The sequence below is a fragment of the Oncorhynchus keta genome, chromosome 2 (genome assembly GCF_023373465.1).
Source record: "Oncorhynchus keta strain PuntledgeMale-10-30-2019 chromosome 2, Oket_V2, whole genome shotgun sequence".
Taxonomy (NCBI): Eukaryota; Metazoa; Chordata; class Actinopteri; order Salmoniformes; family Salmonidae; genus Oncorhynchus; species Oncorhynchus keta.
Genome location: NC_068422.1, coordinates 71,262,952 through 71,280,659, shown reverse-complemented (window position 1 = coordinate 71,280,659; position 17,708 = coordinate 71,262,952). Strand labels below are relative to the sequence as shown.

Below are 17,708 nucleotides of genomic sequence, written 5' to 3'. Positions count from 1 at the left end.
TCTATAAGATATTCTAAAATATTCTATTTTGGGGCGGCAGGTAGCCAAGTGGTTAGAGCATTGGGCCAGTAACCGAAAGGTTGCTGGATTGAATCTCTGAGCTGACAAGGTAAAAATCTGTAATTCTGCCCCTGAACAAGTCAGTTAACCCATTGTTCCCCGGTAAGCCGTCATTGTAAATCAGAATTTGTTCTTAACTGACTAGGTTAAATAAAATAAGAGGTGCAGGAGCTCAAGCAGTAGCAACATTGAGGTGCAAGTACTCAGCTCCAGTGAGCTCCTGCCCAAGTCAAGCACTGTGTATTCAAATCAAATCACATTTTATGTCACATGCACAGAATACAACAGGTGAAATGTTTACTTACAAGCCCTTAACCAACAATGTAGTTTTAAGAGAATACCCCCCAAAAATGTAAGAGATAAGAATAACAAATGATTAAAGAACAGCAGTAAATAACAATAGCAGGGCTATATACAAGGAGTACTGATACAGAGTCAATGTGTGAGGGCACAGGTGTCGAGGTAATTGAGGTAATGTGTACATGTAGGTCGAGTTATTAAAGTGACTATGCATAGACAACTATGTATTGTCTAACTGTTGATGTAAAATGTATAATAGTCAATGTATAACATGCAATAGTCAATGGATCATATTTCAACTTAAATGTAGGCCTTGGGCCTAGGCTATGCATTGTCTAACTCTTGATTTCCTAACATGCATACATATGCATAATGTACATGCATAGCGTCACCTTAAACATGCATTTTCAGGGATCTTTTGCCAGAGACCCTTATAAAAACGCATGACTGATACTCACTTGTCATTTTTGTTTTTACTCTTTTTACTGGCCTTTTGAAAACTCAGGTCGACTAATAAGCTACCATTTTCTCTGGCACTCACCTATCTAATACACATTGCCACCTAATTATACCACCCTCACATTCTTCACTGTCATGTTATATCAAACGTTGATATGTTAAATGTTACGCCATGATGGAACAATGTTGGCAATTGTAGCCAATTCTTGGTAGGCCTAGTTGTCATATTTTCAGCTTTATACTTTTCTCGATGACTCAGACAGAGCTCGCCATAGTTGTTTTGCTACCTGCTGGCATTTCGACTGATTAACATATTGAGTAACTAATACATCGAATTGCCCGTCCTTGATATAACCGAGACGCAGGCAGTAATTATTAAGGCAAAAAAATGTAGCCTATCAAATGAAACGCAATCCGGTGATGAACGTCAAAGCAAAAGATCAACCACGTGACTAGAGAGCTCAGTTAGTAGTCATATGACCTGTAGTGCTTCTATATACAGGGCATAGACACGACAATTGTTCCGCACACAGGACTTCGAGTTCAGCATTTGAGGTCAACATTGTTGGCGCATTAGGCTAGTTTCGTCCTCGACATGACCAGTATGTCTTTTGTTAGTTTGGTGGTGTGTTTCCTTACTGGTTCGTGTCTTACATGGGCTAACTACGCCCCTGACGAGGTAACCGAACTACCGGGAATGTCGTTTAAACCAAACTACCGACAATGGTCGGGCTATTTGAAAGCCAGCCCTGGAAAGTTTCTCCATTACTGGTGAGTATCAGTAATGCCATATGTCGCTACCCTGACTAACTAATAACTTAGTGTTTGTTTTGGTTGGGGATGCTTTCAGAAACTCCAGCTCGTGCACAACATTAGTTTAATGTACAATATCTATATATCGGTTTATTCCAAATGGGTCAAATAATAAATGAATGGCATAAATAACCGTATCATCTTTTTAAGTCCTCAAATAAACTTACAAGATTGACTATTGCTCAATAGTAAATTAATACAGAAGTTAGTACAGAGACCACTGAAGCTTGTTTAACAACTCTTCAAATAGAATGTCAAAGGCAGAAGACAACGCTTCTGAAGCTGGACTAGATAATGATTTATACTTACTCTTTTGCTACTTCCTCCAGCATTGGTCATGCGTTGTGTTGTAGCTTGTACCTTTCATTGAGACGTTTAAGAGCTAGAACATCCTTTGCCAAATGCTATGAGAAGTTCATGATTGACAAAATAACACATGACACTTATTCTAGTGTTCTATAGACCACACACATACTGTACACACACACACACAGGTCCACGTACGCGGACATAAACATAATCCACAGACACCGTTGTACCTGGGGTCTAGAACAAGGTGCGGAGTGCACCAAGTGTGTCTTTGGGTACTCTCTATCTCCTGTTAACCTGGCCCTCTACCTCCCTGCTTCCCTAGGTTTGTGACCTCACAGAGGGACCCACTGAAGGACCCTGTTGTGCTGTGGCTGAATGGAGGGCCTGGCTGCAGCTCGCTGGATGGCTTTCTGTCAGAGAACGGCCCCTTCCATGTTAGTTCTCCCACATGTTACCTTTTCAGCATGAGCTTAGCAGGACCTGTGATTTCAGTTTGTCTCCCAGCGTAACCTTATTGTATGCAGTGATTCTGAGTCCCACAGAATAACATCATCATTTTGTCTCCCTCAGGTGAATGATGATGGGGCCACTCTGTATGAGAATAATTTCAGCTGGAACAGGATTGCCAACGTTCTGTACCTAGAGTCCCCTGCAGGTGTGGGATACTCCTACTCTGACGACCAGAAGTACAAAACTGACGACGACCAGGTGAGATCAGGGTCTCATTCGGGAGAGTGGAATGCATTTAATAAATCGGACAATTATTTACCTCTTTGTCACAGGCATGTCTGTTATACACACTGTATTTCTATCTGAATGTTCCAGTGTTGTGCTCCACTGACAGTGGCTCAAATCATGCAGTTCACTCTTCCTTATTGAATACTAAAGTAATAGTAACTGATTTATTCCCCTTACTATTAGGTGGCTGACGACAACTACTTAGCTCTGCAGAGTTTCTTTGCCAAGTTTCCAAACTTCACACAGAATGAGTTCTTCATCATCGGTGAGAGTTATGGTGGGATATATGCCCCGACACTCAGCCAGCGTGTGGCCACAGGGACCGCAAAGATTAACTTCAAGGTGAGTTGATTCACACACCGACTTAATTGTTTTGAGTGGATTACACTCTTATGCTCTCTGAAAATCTAACGCCTGAGCGTAAATTCAAAGCAATGCCATGGAATTCAATCCTATCCAACCTCCTGTCAATGATTATGTAGGAGAGGATGGTATGACTCGAATATGTATGACAGTTATAAAATAACTCCTTTAATGTGTTTTTCAGGGCTTTGCAGTGGGTAATGGCCTCAGTAGCTATGCCCTGAATGACCAGTCTCTGATCTACTTTGGTTACTACCACGGCCTCTTCGGAGAACAGTAAGAACTCACAACACATTCACTCATGTGGGCTCTGTCTGTTTAGTTATGTTTACATGACTAGGGATGATTCCTTTTGAAAAACCGACAATATGAATCCAAGCTTGTCTGATGCTTCTGTTACAAGACATTGTTTAAGTAAACTATCTTCTTGCAGACTGTGGACAGATCTGAACACAAACTGCTGTGATAAGGGAACATGTAACTTCTTCAACAACAGCAAGGAGGCCTGCAAGACACTGGTACACGTGGAAGCACTTTTACAATCGGATAAGAAGTATTATATATCAAATACAAAAATTGCGCTATTACATGCACAGGTTTAACATAGAAATGGATACTTGTACCTTTTGTTTCTCCCTCTCATTCATTCTTGCCCTCTCAGTTGAGCCAGGCCTTTAGTATTGTGTATGATTCTGGGCTGAATGAGTATGCACTTTACATGGACTGTGAGGGTGGAGTCGGGGCCAGAGCCTATAAGAGGAGCATGAGCCACCTCTTCAGGAACTACAGGAAGCATTGGGACACCTTCCAGGTAAGTCCCCCCCAATGGAGGAATAGTGTTCAAGTCCATTCTGGCATTAGATTTTGTTAGTCTTGTGTTCAGAAGGGTTGTTCTGGTTATTCTCAAATTGTTTGAAGTGGTTATGATGGAAGATATTGGTGTGATATGTAAGTAATGTGTCTCGCTGTAGCTGCTGAAGGTGCCGTCCGTCACTGGCCAAACTCCTTCTGTGGGTGAGGTCCCTCCCTGCATTAACAGCACAGCGCAGATGAACTGGCTCAACCGGGCTGATGTGAGGAAAGCCCTACACATCCCTGATACACTTCCACCCTGGGATATCTGCAGGTATTACACTCGTGAAGTCTAAATGCAGCGACAGGACATCTAAAACTTGACAACAGTAAACTACCTAAAGGACATCTTTACAGGGCCTCCCTGGTGGCGCAGTGGTCTAGGGCAGGCTCTGTCACAGGCGACCGGGAAGTCAATTTGGCCTAGCGTCGTCTGGGTTAGGGAGGGTTTGGCCGGTAGGGATATCCTTGTCTCATCGCACACTAGCGACTCCTGTGCCAAGGTCGCCAGGTGCCCGGTGTTTCCTCCGACATTGGTGCGGCTGGCTTCCGGGTTGGATGCACGCTGTGTTAAGAAGCAGTGCGGGGTTGTGTTTCAGAGGACGCATGGCTTTCGACCTTCGTCTCTCCCGAGCCCGTACGGGAGTTGTAGCGATGAGACAAGATAGTAACTACTAACAATTGGATACCACGAAATTGGGGAGAAAAGGGGGTAAAATTCAACAAAAAAAGGACATCTTTACCATAACTCTGTAGTGACGTGGTGGGAGGACAGTACACCAACATCTACCCGACAGTGAAGGATGTGTATCTGAAGCTGCTGTCTCTGGGTGTCCGGGCGCTGGTCTATAACGGCGACACTGACATGGCCTGCAACTTCCTGGGAGACAAGTGGTTTGTGGAGCAGCTCAACCAGAAGGTAAAGCTCTTGAAGTCTGGTATTTGTGGCATAGAGATTTGGATGCTGGGTATTTGGGTATTTGGCATGTTTGTAACTCACTGTTTTCTTTAATTTCCAGACAACCAGCAAGTACCAGAGCTGGATATCTGATGATCAGATTGCTGGCTTCTACGAGCAGTATGGAAACCTCACCCTCCTGACTGTGAAGGTAAGCACTACTTACTTAGTTAGCACATTAGCATTGATTCACTGTCTTCAGACTCATTAACACACCACAGACATAACAATATTTAGAGATTAGTGGATGCAACAGGGGTGAGGCTGCTGCGTTCTAATCCCATCTTCTGTTTCAGGGCGCTGGTCACATGGTGCCGCAGTGGGCTCCAGGCCCCGCCTTAGACATGTTCCAGTCCTTCCTGTCAAACAAACCCTACTGAGCATGCTCCTGGGGCTGCCTCCAGTGTCTGTAATGGAACTTGTTAGTGGGTCAGGATGATGGTCCATTTTTCTCAGGGTGTGTTGGGTGGAAAGGGGGAAACAATGTTTTGTTTTTGTGATCAAATGAAATGTTTCTGTTGCACTTTAAGTTCAATAGATCAAAGCGAAACTCTGGAGTTGGGGTGACAGGAGTGTAATCGGACTAAGCCATTTCTTAATTTCAGTAAATGTCTAATTTTACTTGACGCAAACTGCATAGTAATAGCCTTACAGAAATGTTTAGGTGCATCACATGTAAATCTTCCTTTGGTGATGCTGTGCAATTACTCTGGTTGGCTTTCTAACTGATTAGCAGCTTATTAATCACATCAGAGCTGTCTTTTGAGTTTCCTCATGCAGTTTCTGTATCTGGGTTTTCAATTGTCACCACTTGGGGGAGCTGAAATGCCATGGAACTCAAATTGCCACAAGGCCAATCAGCACTTTTAAAGAATCCAACATTGTTTGTCTTTCTAATAAATGCTTTTTATGAAACCATTTATCTTATTAATTTATAATTTCAAGAGCTTTTTTACTGAACATGATTACAGAATGTGTAAAAACATCCACGTAATCTTAAGTGACTTCCGTAGACACTTAAAGATAATGGTGGTGAATTCCAGGGATGGTGATTGAGCAACAAATCTCCTCAGCCATTATACTAACGATTCAGTACACAACAGGCCAATCGGTGTAGCAGAGATTAACTGGAAATGACTAGTGATTCCTGTGTTAACTGAAATTAAGCTATATATTAGTTGCTTCAAGACTTACAGGTAGGCCTTCTTGCAGAAGTTAGGATACATCAATGTCTCTAGTGCTTCCTACATCTGCATTGCTTGTTTGGTGTTTTAAGCTGGGTTTCTGTATAGCACTTTGACATCTGCTGATATAAGGGTTTTTATAAATAAATTTGACTAGTCCATGTGTTTTCCAAATGTGGTACTTACTGCCGGGGTCTGCAATTGTTTGGAGGAAAAATATTGGTATTAAACACAATGCCATGTTTGAGAACTAACAATTTAAAAGCCAGACAGAATAAAAACAGGTATTTGGAACACATTTTTTTTTTTTGAGCAGAGGCGCAAAGTATCAGTCATGGTAAAATTGTCTCACTGTAGAATTGCTGGACATTAGCTTCAACTGCTACATTTTCTTCCAGCTCAATGGAAAAAAAAAAAAAAAAATTGCAAAAGTCTTTTACATTTTCTCTACACCACCAGTGACAACCTGTCATTTTGCAAAAAAATATATAGAGTTAATAAAGCCACATACAAACATGGTCTTTCTTGAGGAAGGCAGCACCAAAATGCAGGTGTTTCAGCCTAGCTCAGTGCTTCCTGTGGTGGCGGGGTAAGCCAGCAGAAAACATGGAGCTTTGCGCTGTGATTGGCTACTACATCACCGCCAAGTCTAAGGGTAAACCTCAAATTCTGGCCCCGCCATAATTACATAAGTGCCCATCCAAGAAGGCTCAAGGTCATTGGTCACAGATAAAATGAAGTCAAATCACGTCGACAATCTACTGGCTAATCCTTGTCATATGAAGAGAAATAGATAAAACGTATCGGTGCTCATCGGCCACTGGACATAAACATTACACAAGTTGTAAATCGCATATTCAATGAGTGTGTTGGTATGGAATCAGTGACAGTGGCTGTGTGGTTCCATTTCTGGGATTAAGGGGCTCTTTTCCAAGTTTAAAATGATAAACATTGGCCATGCTGTCAATGAGGCATGATTTATTCCATGCTCAAAACAACTCGGAACAGTGAAAAATGGGAAGTCCGGAATAAATTAGCTCCGACTGGGAAAGTATGTTTTGAATGGTCATCCAACTCGGAATTGTAAATCCATCCTTCTAGAGCTACAACCTGAAGATCAATGACAGCATTATGATTTGACATTGATTTTTCTCCCAGAGTTCCCAGTTGTTTTGAAAGAACCATACATTTAAAAAATGGCAGACTTTGATGACAAAATTCAAGTGAGCACAGCACAAGGTGAGTCCATGTATTGTATGCTGCAGCATAAATGATGTAATATGCCAGGGAGATATGTATGCTGTAGCTATTCACCTGATAAGACAAGATGTTTTTACTAACATGAGAGTTTAGGACAAAACTATGACAATCTGAATTCAATGACAAAACCATCATGTTTATTAAAATGTAGATTGATAACAGGAGAATTCATGATACTATAAGACTGCTTATTGTTCAACCAGATTACTAAATTGGTTCAGTTCAGAAAAAAAACGATTTCCCTTGGCTCCAATTATAGAATACAAATAAAAACAAAAAGTAATTGAATTTCAAGCATTTCCAATCTCATTCAAGTCATTGTAAAATAGTAATTGCTGCCCTGTGGAACAATCCCTTCAAACATGATAGATTTTTGTTCTTTACCTCTATGTAGCCTCGAGCTAATCTCTCTCTGTCGGTAAAGCACATTTAAAATATCTGTCTGTTTAAAGCTAGGCCCAATACAATCTTTTAACCACAGGAATCAGCCTGAGACCCCAGACTTCAGAAATCTCAAAGGCATTCAAAATCGATTAAAATTATAATACACTTGCCACATTAAACAGGTTTCAGAACTACAGTTGAAGGATACGTCTTTAAACCACTTAAACATTGGAATTGTAAAATTACTATAAAAATGGATGGAAATGTTTGGCCACATTCTTAAAAACAGTATGTTCATTACTCATCAGTAACAACACCCATCAGAGGTAGGTACCCTCTCTCACTGCCCAGTTTCTTGAGGGATGGGATGCCACCTGTAGTGCAGTGCTTGGTGTATGCTGGATTTAGTACTGCAGCCCACAACGGGGTGAAAACACCGAGGACTGTTCCCACAATAAAATGTAATAAAAACAACATAACATTTGCATAATCTTTTTAAAAAAAAGTTAGGTCATTGTCAGTGGTTGCGCTCGGGACTCTCGTCCAATCCTAGAGCATCGCTCCATGTGTGACACGAGTGCTTGCTATGGAGCGGTTTCATCGTCAGGGAGACAACGAGACGTGCGGCATGCAGGAGATGTCACAGGAGGGAGTGTGTTTGCATGTGTGTGTTGGATCCTCCACATCCTGATATAAGTCAATAAAGTTCAGAATAGCAGCATAGACCTGCATCCTCCTCCAACAAAGAGTCTTCCTGGTCAGAATTCTATTGGCTGTCCGGATAGTGGATAAAGTCTTGATAGATTGCATTGACGGTGGTCTGGCCAAAGACGAAAGTGCCGATGGTTACCATGATGACACCATAGACCACCAACCCATGCCAGCTATGGAGAGAGAAGATCAGTGTTTAGTAACAGTTGCAAGAGGAGATTATGTACAGGTAGTGAGCCTAGTCTTACCTAGCAGATCGGACCTCTGTTTCTGAGAGCTTTGCCTGAATCAGACACAGACCTGCAGGGAAGAGCAGACATTATATACAGGCATTATGCTTATTGCTGTTATAAACACACACAGAATCAGGACAAACTGGTCATACCTGGGAAGACAAAGATGAAGCAGGCTGCCAGGCCTCCAATGAGGGAGATGACTCGGCCAATGTCGGGGATGAAGAGTGCGAGGACGAGTGTGATTGTGAACCACACAAGCGTCTGCAACACCCTGCGTCTCCGCTCACGCCTCACACACAATTCCACCTGCTCGCCACGGAAACGGAGCCATAGCCCCTCCAGCACCGCCCTGAAGAAACAAGTTACACAACAATGTAGTACTGAAATGACATGGGTGGCACACAGTGCTTTGTGTAAGGTTAGTGTCTCACCGGCCACAGAAGTGTAAAATGGGATAGGAGGTGATAACACAGATGACGATGAAGGCCCTTGCGATCGCCACGGCGATGTCATTAGGAGGATATGACATCAGTACATCCTGACTGACGTTAGACCCAAACGACAGAAAGCCACAGACACCTGACACAAGGAGTATGCACTATTAACACATCAACGAATCACACAAGAAATGGGCAATGTCATTAAAAAAAACACTGATGCTTCAAAACTGACTATAGAGCCACACAATGTACAAACAAACACATACCCGTGCCAGTGTAGACAAAGAGGCAGATGATCATGCCGACGGTGACCACACCTCCCCAGGGCTTGAGTTCACTCCTTCTCATGCTGTTAAACACTGGCACACTGCTCACATGACACTTTCGAGAAAGTGAGAAAGAGAGAGAGATTGTGAGAGGAAGTAACTTCAAGCATTTTCAATCAAGTAATAGAAATAGCCATATGCACACCCCTGCACATTCATACACACACACTCACAAACAGATACCTGGAAGCCAAAGCATATGGTGGGCATGGCGTTCAATACTGCACTCCAGGAGGACGGGCTGTAACAGACACACTGGCTGATTAACACAAACAAAGCATGATGGGAACAGTAGTTTGATGTAGACTGAGCTTTAATGAAAGTCAGTGGGCTGAAATGCCATTTCTGGACTCTATGTCCTGTCTGGCACCATGGGTGTAGGAAACGGGTCTGAATGAGTGGGAATTGTATATGTACAGTACCAGTCAAAAGTTTGGACACACCTACTCATTAAAGGGTAATTCTCTCTTTTTTTTTTACAATTTTCTACATTGTAGAATAATAGTGAAGACATCAACACCATGAAATAACACACATGGAATCATGTAGTAACCCCCAAAAATTGTTAAACAAATCTAAATATATTTTATATTTGAGATTCTTCAATGTAGCGACCCTTTGCCTTGATGACAGCTTTGCATACTCTTGGCATTCTCTCAAACAGCTTAATGAGGGATTGTTTTCCAACAGTCTTGAAGGAGTTCCCACATATGCTGAGCACTTGTTGGCTGCTTTTCCTTCACTCTGCGGTTCTACTCATCCAAAACCATCTCAATTGGGTTGAGGTCGGGTGATTGTGGAGGCCAGGGCATCTGATGCAGCACTCCATCACTAATTGGTCAAATAACAATTACACAGCCTGGAGGTATATTTTGGATCACTGTCCTGTTGAAATACAAATGATAGTCCCACTAAGCGCAAAGCAGATGGGATGGTGTATCGCTGCAGAATACTGTGGTAGCCATGCTGGTTAAGTGTGCCTTGAATTGTAAATAAATCACAGACAGTGTCAGCAGAAAGGCACCCCCACACCGTCACACCTCCTCAACACATATGGATATAATCTGTTCACCTACTCTGCGTCTCACAAAGACACGCCGGTTGGAACCAAAAATCTCAAATTTGGGCTCATCAGACCAAAGGACAGATTTTCAGATGTCTAATGTCCATTGTTCATGTTTCTTGGCCCAAGCAAGGCTCTTCTTCTTATTTATGTCCTTTAGTAGTGGTTTCTTTGCAGCAATTTGATCATGAAGGCCCGATTCACGCAGTCTCCTCTAAACAGTTGATGTTGAGAGGTGTCGGTTACTTGAATTCTGTGAAGCATTTATTTGGGCTGCAATATGAGGTGCAGTTAACTAATGAACTTATCCTCTGCAGCAGAGTTAACCTTGGGTCTTCCTTTCCTGTGGCGGTCCTCATAAGACTCAGTTTTATCATAGCGCTTGATGGTTTTTGCGACTGCACTTCTTGAAATCTTCCAGTTTGACTGACCTTCATGCCTTAAAGTAATGATGGACCGTCGTTTCTCTTTGCTTATTTGATCTGTTCTTGCCATAATATGGACTTGGTCTTTTACCAAATAGGGATATCTTCTGTATACCAACCCTACCTTGTCACATCACAACTGATTGGCTCAAACGCATTAAGAAGGAAATAAATTCCACAAATGAACTTTTAAGAAGGCACACCTGTTAACTGAAATGCATTCCAGGTGACTACCTCATTAAGCTGGTTGAGAGAATGCCAAAAGTGTACAAAGCTGTCATCAAGGCAAAGGGCTACTTTGAAGAAGAAACATATTTTGATTAGTAACACTTTTTTTGTTACTACATGATTCCATATGTGTTATTTCATAGTTTTGATGTCTTCACTATTATTCTACAATGTAGAAAATAGTTCAAATAAAGAAAAACCCTGGAATGAGTAGGTGTCCAAACTTTTGACTGGTACTGTAGTTCAGTTAGCATACCTGGTTGCAATGTAGCCGGGGGTCATCTCTTTATCAGGCCAGATGTATTTCAGTATAACCACAATGGTGACATACCAGGTGCCAACAACACTCAGCGCACTACAAACAGGAGAACAGCACTATCAGACTGACCTGTGTTCATGTAGACTACTGATACAAAGCAGGCTTCAAATTCTAATTCAATCATCAGTTGTAGACTAAAGGGTGGTGTGGGAAGGTATACCTGGCGTATTTCTGGAAGCCAATCTCTTTGGGGATGGAAAGAGGCAGAATGACCAGGACAGCAGTCACACAAATGGTGAACTTACGGTCAATGTACCAGTGACCACCGACCACATCGTCTGGCAAATGAGATATTGCAGCTATCACTACAGAAAGACAGAGATAGTGAGTAGAGGAAGTGAGAGAAATAGAGGAAAGGCAGCAGAGCAAACAAAACATTCCATTGACTACAGTCTTATTTACAGTGGAATTGTTTTAGTGCTGGCTATCTGATAGCAGGGTCATCGTCCATCTGAGACTAACCTACGGTGGCTTTCCAAAAATTTTTTGAAGATATAAAGGAAACGGAAACCTGGTGAAAAAGGCCAATGCTACAATCTGCAACTTTGAGTGATACTCCAGGACCCTGCAAACCATGATCTGTATTGTATTTTACACAAGTCAAACGTAATGGAGTCTATGGCATGTTGTTAAATGGTTGCCGTTCATTCAAGAACTTATACATGACCGCCTCATTAACCTGATAGCAAGTGAGGTGAGACAGACAGTACCACCATCAGTGCTTATTCACAAATATTCCCATCAGAGGAGGCTGGTTTGATGTTGATGTGTTTTCTTGTATACGGAATATGCCAGATATTGTTGTTGTGGGGAAAGAGCTCATTCTGGAAGTGGGTTACTCTTTTGACTCCTACATAGAGCAGACCTTTGCTGACAAGTTGCTGAAATACCAGCCCCTTGTGTGTCAGCTGTCATAGGCAGCTTAGCGGTTTGGAGAAGTTGGTAGGCAATTCTACGGTAACAGAGTGATGTGAAAAATCTAAGTCTTCTCTTTAAAATGTCAAACAAGAAACAATGATTGCAAAGTTAAACAACCCAGAAAACTCTACGCACAAGGCCTACTTTTAACAATTTCCAAAAACACATTTATCTGAAGAACTGTGCAGATGCAAAGTTTAGTAACCCGCGTGCCGTCATTCTGTTACCAAACTTTGCATCTGCACTGCTTTTCAAGTAAATGCATCCATAAGCGTCCAGATATCCGTGTCTTTTTGAATTCTTCGACTGTAATGTGATTTGTGGATTCAAATAAAGTACTTAAACATGTGTGTGTACACATGTTCATTATCTATGTGTGAGAAACACTCACAGCGGTCCAGCTGGTCTCCAATGACGATAAAGAAGGCGATGCAGGTGCCAAAGGTGTAGACGGCGATGGCCACCTCACAGATTACCCCAGTGACCTTCCCACACGAGGCCCGCACCACCTCCTGGTAGGTGCTCTCGTTACTGACCTAGACAACCAGCACAGGGTCACTAAGATGAGTACTGCTGGAAAAGACAGTCTTAAAATTGTAGATTGTGTGTTTATAAGGCGGGTATTAACTTACTAACCTGGGAGCAGTATGCCAGGATCACCAGACCGCTGATGATGAAAATCAGCATGGACTACAACACGCAAAAAAAGGAAGTGTTACCGAATACATCCCTGTATATATATGCAGTATTTCTCACTTCTGCTCCTGGAGTGCCAGAGTGTGCAGGCTTCGGTCTCAAAAGTGTGTATGTAGCGCTCACCATCTGTAGCACCACCCCTGCAATCACGCCTCCGGCCATGTTGAAGGCGGCAGGGAAGTTGAGTAGTCCTGCACCCAGCGCAGCGTTCACCACAATGAAGACAGCGGCTGTGGCAGACACCCCTCCAGTCCTCTCCCTGTCTGACAAAGGGGGGCGAACGGACTCCACACTGGGGCTCTGCAGTAGCCACGCCCTCTCACCAGCATCTTCACTCCCAGCCTCGGCCCAGTCCCTCGCCTCACTGTTAATCGCCATGGGACACCACCCGGCTGGCACAGCCCCAAAAACACTACCTAAAACACCCCCAAATTCACTCTACTCTGTTCAACACAGACTTCAACACTAAAGAGCTGAGTTGAGGGTATTCAGCGTTTGGGTTGAGGGGTCAGTCTGAAAGTTTGTGGTGGCTCTTGTGACATTCAGGACACAGATGACTGCTTGTCAGTTTATCCTCAAATCGGATGTATTGTCACCCAGCAGTGAACCCTTAGTTCAATCTGCAACAAGACAAACACACATTACAGCTTTGGCCTTCTCAGCTCTCTCTAAGTGCTTACTACAACCTGCTTTCCCAGTAGCCTACACGTTCTTGTCAGTGCGTTCTCCCCCCGGTCCCCTGCCTTGTGCTGTCGGCTGACCTTCCTTTACGCACCAACACCAGAATGTGACCAAAAATAACAAATAAAAAGACTGGTCAAAAAATGACTAATCACCAGGAATTCGTCTAAAAATGAGTTTAATTTAATAAATCTGTTCCCAAGTATTCCCACAAATAAATTTTTTAAAAAGAGACATGATAGTGTCTCAATGTAATCAAGGTATGAAATTGTTATTTTCAAATACAGTCTCTTTTTGGGCCTAGTTGTGGTCAACTTTCCCGACCAATCGCTCAGACAAAAACAAAAAAAGCTCCTAGGCTGAATCTAGTTGCCAACCCCTGCTTTACAGCTTCCCTCAGAAACACATTCGAAAGAGACATGTAATCATTAGGTTTAGATAATCTCTTGGGATCAGACCTTTCACTTCATATCCCTGAGAAGGATCAGAGTAAAGTAGACTTCAGTGATCAGGGTCACTGTTCTCATGATAACACAGTGTGTCACAGTAGATAACTGTTGTAAACCTCACTCTGTCAGGCGTGTGACCTGCACACTAAAAAGGCTAATTATTAGTGCTTGTCAGAGGCTATGCATTTTGTAGGCATTCATGTAGGTAAGCTATGTCATGGACATGTTGACTGTAAGTCATAAATAAGAATAGGTTATATTGATATACAAGGTGGATAACAACTTAATCTCACTTCATTTAGTCAAAGGGAAATAGACTACATATCTTACCTCAATTATTTTGTCATTTTGTTTGTGTTCACAAAATATCTTGTCTACATACTAAAAGATGACAAGTGTCTGCAACGAGTCATCCTCAACCACCTTTAGATTTTTCTTGAAGTTGAGGTGACTTGGGAGTAATTAATTATAATGAACATTTTCAAACCCTCTGAAGGGGAAATATATCCCCTGCAGGACTTTCTTCAAGACCTATTTTAAAAAGTGATAGTTTACCTACATTTATTATAATTTTTTACCAAATTCTTAAAAAGGTATGCAGCAATATGCAGAAATCGCTCCACCATTTCCTGGTTGCAAAAATTCTAAATAGTTTGCCTAACTTCAGTTTATGTGACAAAACAAGCCCTCAGTGTAGAGAATCACTATCATCTAAACACCTACTCATTCAAGGGTTCTCTTTATTTTACTATTTTCTACATTGTAGAATAATACTGAAGATGTAAAAACGATGAAATAACACACATGGAATCATGTAGTAACAAAAAAAAATCTAAATATATTTTACATTTGAGATTCTTCAAATAGCCAACCTTTGCCTTGACAGCTTTGCACACTTTTGGCATTCTTACAAGCAGCTTCACCTAGAATGCTTTTCTAACAGTCTTGAAGGAGTTCCCTCATATGCTGAGCACTTGCTGGCTGCTCTTCCTTCACTCTGCAGTCCAACTCATCCAAAACCATCTCAATTGGGTTGAGGCTGGGGGATTGTAGAGGCCAGGTCATCTGATGCAGCACTCCATCACTCTCCTTCTTGGTAAAATAGCCCTTACACAGCCTGGAGGTGTGTTGGGGTCTTTGTCCTGTTGAAATACACATGCAGAGATCATCCGTTCACCCACACTGCGTCTCATAAAGAAACGGTGGTTGGAACCAAACGTCTCCAATTTGGTCTCCTGACCAAAGGACAAATTTCCACTGATCTAATGTCCATTGCTCGTGTTTCTTGGCCCAAACAAGTCTCTTCTTTGTATTGGTGTCCTTTAGTAGTGGTTTCTTTGCAGCAATTTGACCATGAAAGCCTGATTCACACAGTCTCCTCTGAACAGTTGATGTTGAGATGTGTCTGTTACTTGAACTCTGTGAAGCATTTATTTGGGCTGCAATTTCTAAGGCTGGTAACTGTAATGAACTTATCCTCTGCAGCAGAGGTAACTCTAGGTCTTCCATTCCTGTGGTGGTCCTCATGAGAGCCAGTTTCATCATAGAGCTTGATGGTTTTTGCGACTGCACTTGAAGAAACATTCAAAGTTCTTTAAATGTTCCGTATTGACTGACCTTCATGTCTTAAAGTAATGATGTACTGTCATTTCTCTTTGCTTATTTGTGCTGTTAGTATACGGAAAATAGCCCTATTTGGTAGCCCTATTTTCCTACCTTGTCACAACACAACTGATTGGCTCAAACACATTAAGGAAAGAAATTCCACAAATTAACTTAAAAAGGCACACCTGTTAATTGAAATACATTCCAAGTGACTACCCCATGAAGCGGTTGAGAGAATGCCAAGAGCTTGCAAAGCTGTCATCAAGGCAAAGGGTGGCTATTTGAAAAAAACTCTCATCTAAAATATATTTTGATTTGTTTAACACTTTTTTTGTTACTAAATTATTCTATGTATTATTTCATAGTGTTGATGTATTCAGTATTACTCTACAATGTAGAAAATAGTTTCAAAAATTATAATAATGTAAAAACCCTCTGAATGAGTAGGTGTTCTAAAACTTTTGACCGGTAGAGTATATATTTAAGTTCTTGGAAGCTTCTGTACAAAACTGAAAGCTAAAGAAAAAAAAACGATACTTAAGCATAGAAATGGCGCACATAGAACATATCCCGCTTCTTAGACTTCCTTTCAATGAGAATGACCGATCTATGATTCACATTTCTATGTGAATTTGGCCAGCCACCCAAAAAGTTACATGTTGCAGCTTTAATAATTATAATCTCTCAATGTTAATCTCAAAATTAACCAGATTGATGCATTTAGCTATTGAAACTAAAATGTTTTCTTCCAGCGAGGATGCCCACGGACCCCCCTACTAGTGTTCCCCTTGTGTAATCAAATCATAGAAACGCCACTGGAGCTACCTAAACAATAACAATGACTAGAAACATTAATAAAATACAGAAATTTGGTAGCTTTACTAGTCAACTTTGCATATAAAGCAGCTGAATCTTAGATTCAGATCTAGCAACAGGCCTAGAAAATCCCAAATCACAACAATGAACCTGATTGGTGATGTTATTATAGCAATCTGGACACCGCATCATCGTCAGTTGTTGCTAGCTGGCTGATAGTTTCCGAAAGCTGCTACCGACCTCCCCATCTTCATATTCTTTAACCTATTCAGTTGAAAATATGAAAATGCATATAATATACTCAAATATTCGATAAATACCTCTCTATTACATCGCCGATGCTTGTTTTTCTCCAACAACCGCAAGCGCTGTGAAATTCCTGCTGAACAAGCAACGATGGCATGTGACTTGATTGGGATGTGATCATGTGACAATGTAAAATTACGTCTTTAAAACAAAGTGCGTGGTGGGAATTGTAGTTTACTGCCACGAGAACAACACAAATCATTCCAGAGAGGGTTTTAAGCAGTGTAGATACTGCAGCAGAGGAGGCTGCTAAGGGGAGAACGGCTCATAATTAATGTCCAGAATAGAGCGAATAGAATGGCAACAAACATATGGAAACCATGTTTTTGATGTATTTGATACCATTCCACCTATTCCTTTCCAGCCATTATCACAAGCCCATCCTCCCCAATTAATTTGCCACCAACCTCCTGTGTACTGCAGATACATCTTTATAAAAGAGAGTATATGGGAGCCGACATGAGTAAAACATTTAAACGTGTTAACCCTCGCAAGGCTGCAGGCCCAGACGGCATCCCCAGCCACGTCCTCAGAGCATGCACAGACCAGCTGGCTGGTGTGTTTACGGACCTATTCAATCAATCCTTATCCCAGTCTGCTGTTCCCACATGCTTCAAGAGGGCCACCATTGTTCCTGTTCCCAAGAAAGCGAAGGTAACTGAGCTAAACGACTACCGCCCCGGAGCACTCACTTCCGTCATCATGAAGTGCTTTGAGAGACTAGTCAAGGACCATATCACCTCCACCCTACCTGACACGCTAGACCCACTCCAATTTGCTTACCGCCCCAATAGGTCCACAGACGA

The 17,708-nt window shown here is 42.0% G+C and overlaps 2 protein-coding genes across 3 annotated transcripts; one reads left to right on the top strand and one right to left on the bottom strand.

Annotated features, from left to right (window-relative positions):
- Nucleotides 1-1,293: 1,293 nt before the first annotated feature.
- LOC118359927 (lysosomal protective protein-like) lies at nucleotides 1,294-5,773 on the top strand. Its single transcript, XM_035738860.2, has 11 exons — nucleotides 1,294-1,590; nucleotides 2,267-2,378; nucleotides 2,515-2,652; nucleotides 2,866-3,024; nucleotides 3,230-3,321; nucleotides 3,479-3,563; nucleotides 3,707-3,856; nucleotides 4,017-4,171; nucleotides 4,654-4,816; nucleotides 4,917-5,006; nucleotides 5,152-5,773. Exons 1-11 carry the CDS (start codon nucleotides 1,415-1,417, stop codon nucleotides 5,233-5,235), a joined length of 1,404 nt encoding a protein of 467 aa, XP_035594753.1. The 5' UTR covers nucleotides 1,294-1,414; the 3' UTR covers nucleotides 5,236-5,773.
- Nucleotides 5,774-7,414: 1,641 nt separating this feature from the next.
- On the bottom strand, nucleotides 7,415-17,060 carry LOC118359916 (putative sodium-coupled neutral amino acid transporter 7). 2 transcript variants are annotated; one of them, XM_035738839.2, is made up of 12 exons: nucleotides 16,917-17,060; nucleotides 13,169-13,665; nucleotides 12,986-13,039; nucleotides 12,741-12,885; nucleotides 11,592-11,736; nucleotides 11,369-11,467; nucleotides 9,580-9,637; nucleotides 9,337-9,451; nucleotides 9,062-9,209; nucleotides 8,780-8,979; nucleotides 8,643-8,694; nucleotides 7,415-8,567 (listed from the first exon to the last, which is right to left on the bottom strand). In XM_035738839.2, the coding sequence occupies exons 2-12, from the start codon at nucleotides 13,421-13,423 to the stop codon at nucleotides 8,450-8,452; spliced, it is 1,389 nt and encodes a 462-aa protein (XP_035594732.1). In that variant the 5' UTR covers nucleotides 13,424-13,665; nucleotides 16,917-17,060; the 3' UTR covers nucleotides 7,415-8,449. The 2 variants fall into 2 exon arrangements, with proteins under 2 accessions (XP_035594732.1, XP_035594741.1); XM_035738848.2 differs by lacking the exon at nucleotides 16,917-17,060 and adding an exon at nucleotides 16,747-16,873.
- Between the last annotated feature and the right edge of the window lie 648 nt (nucleotides 17,061-17,708).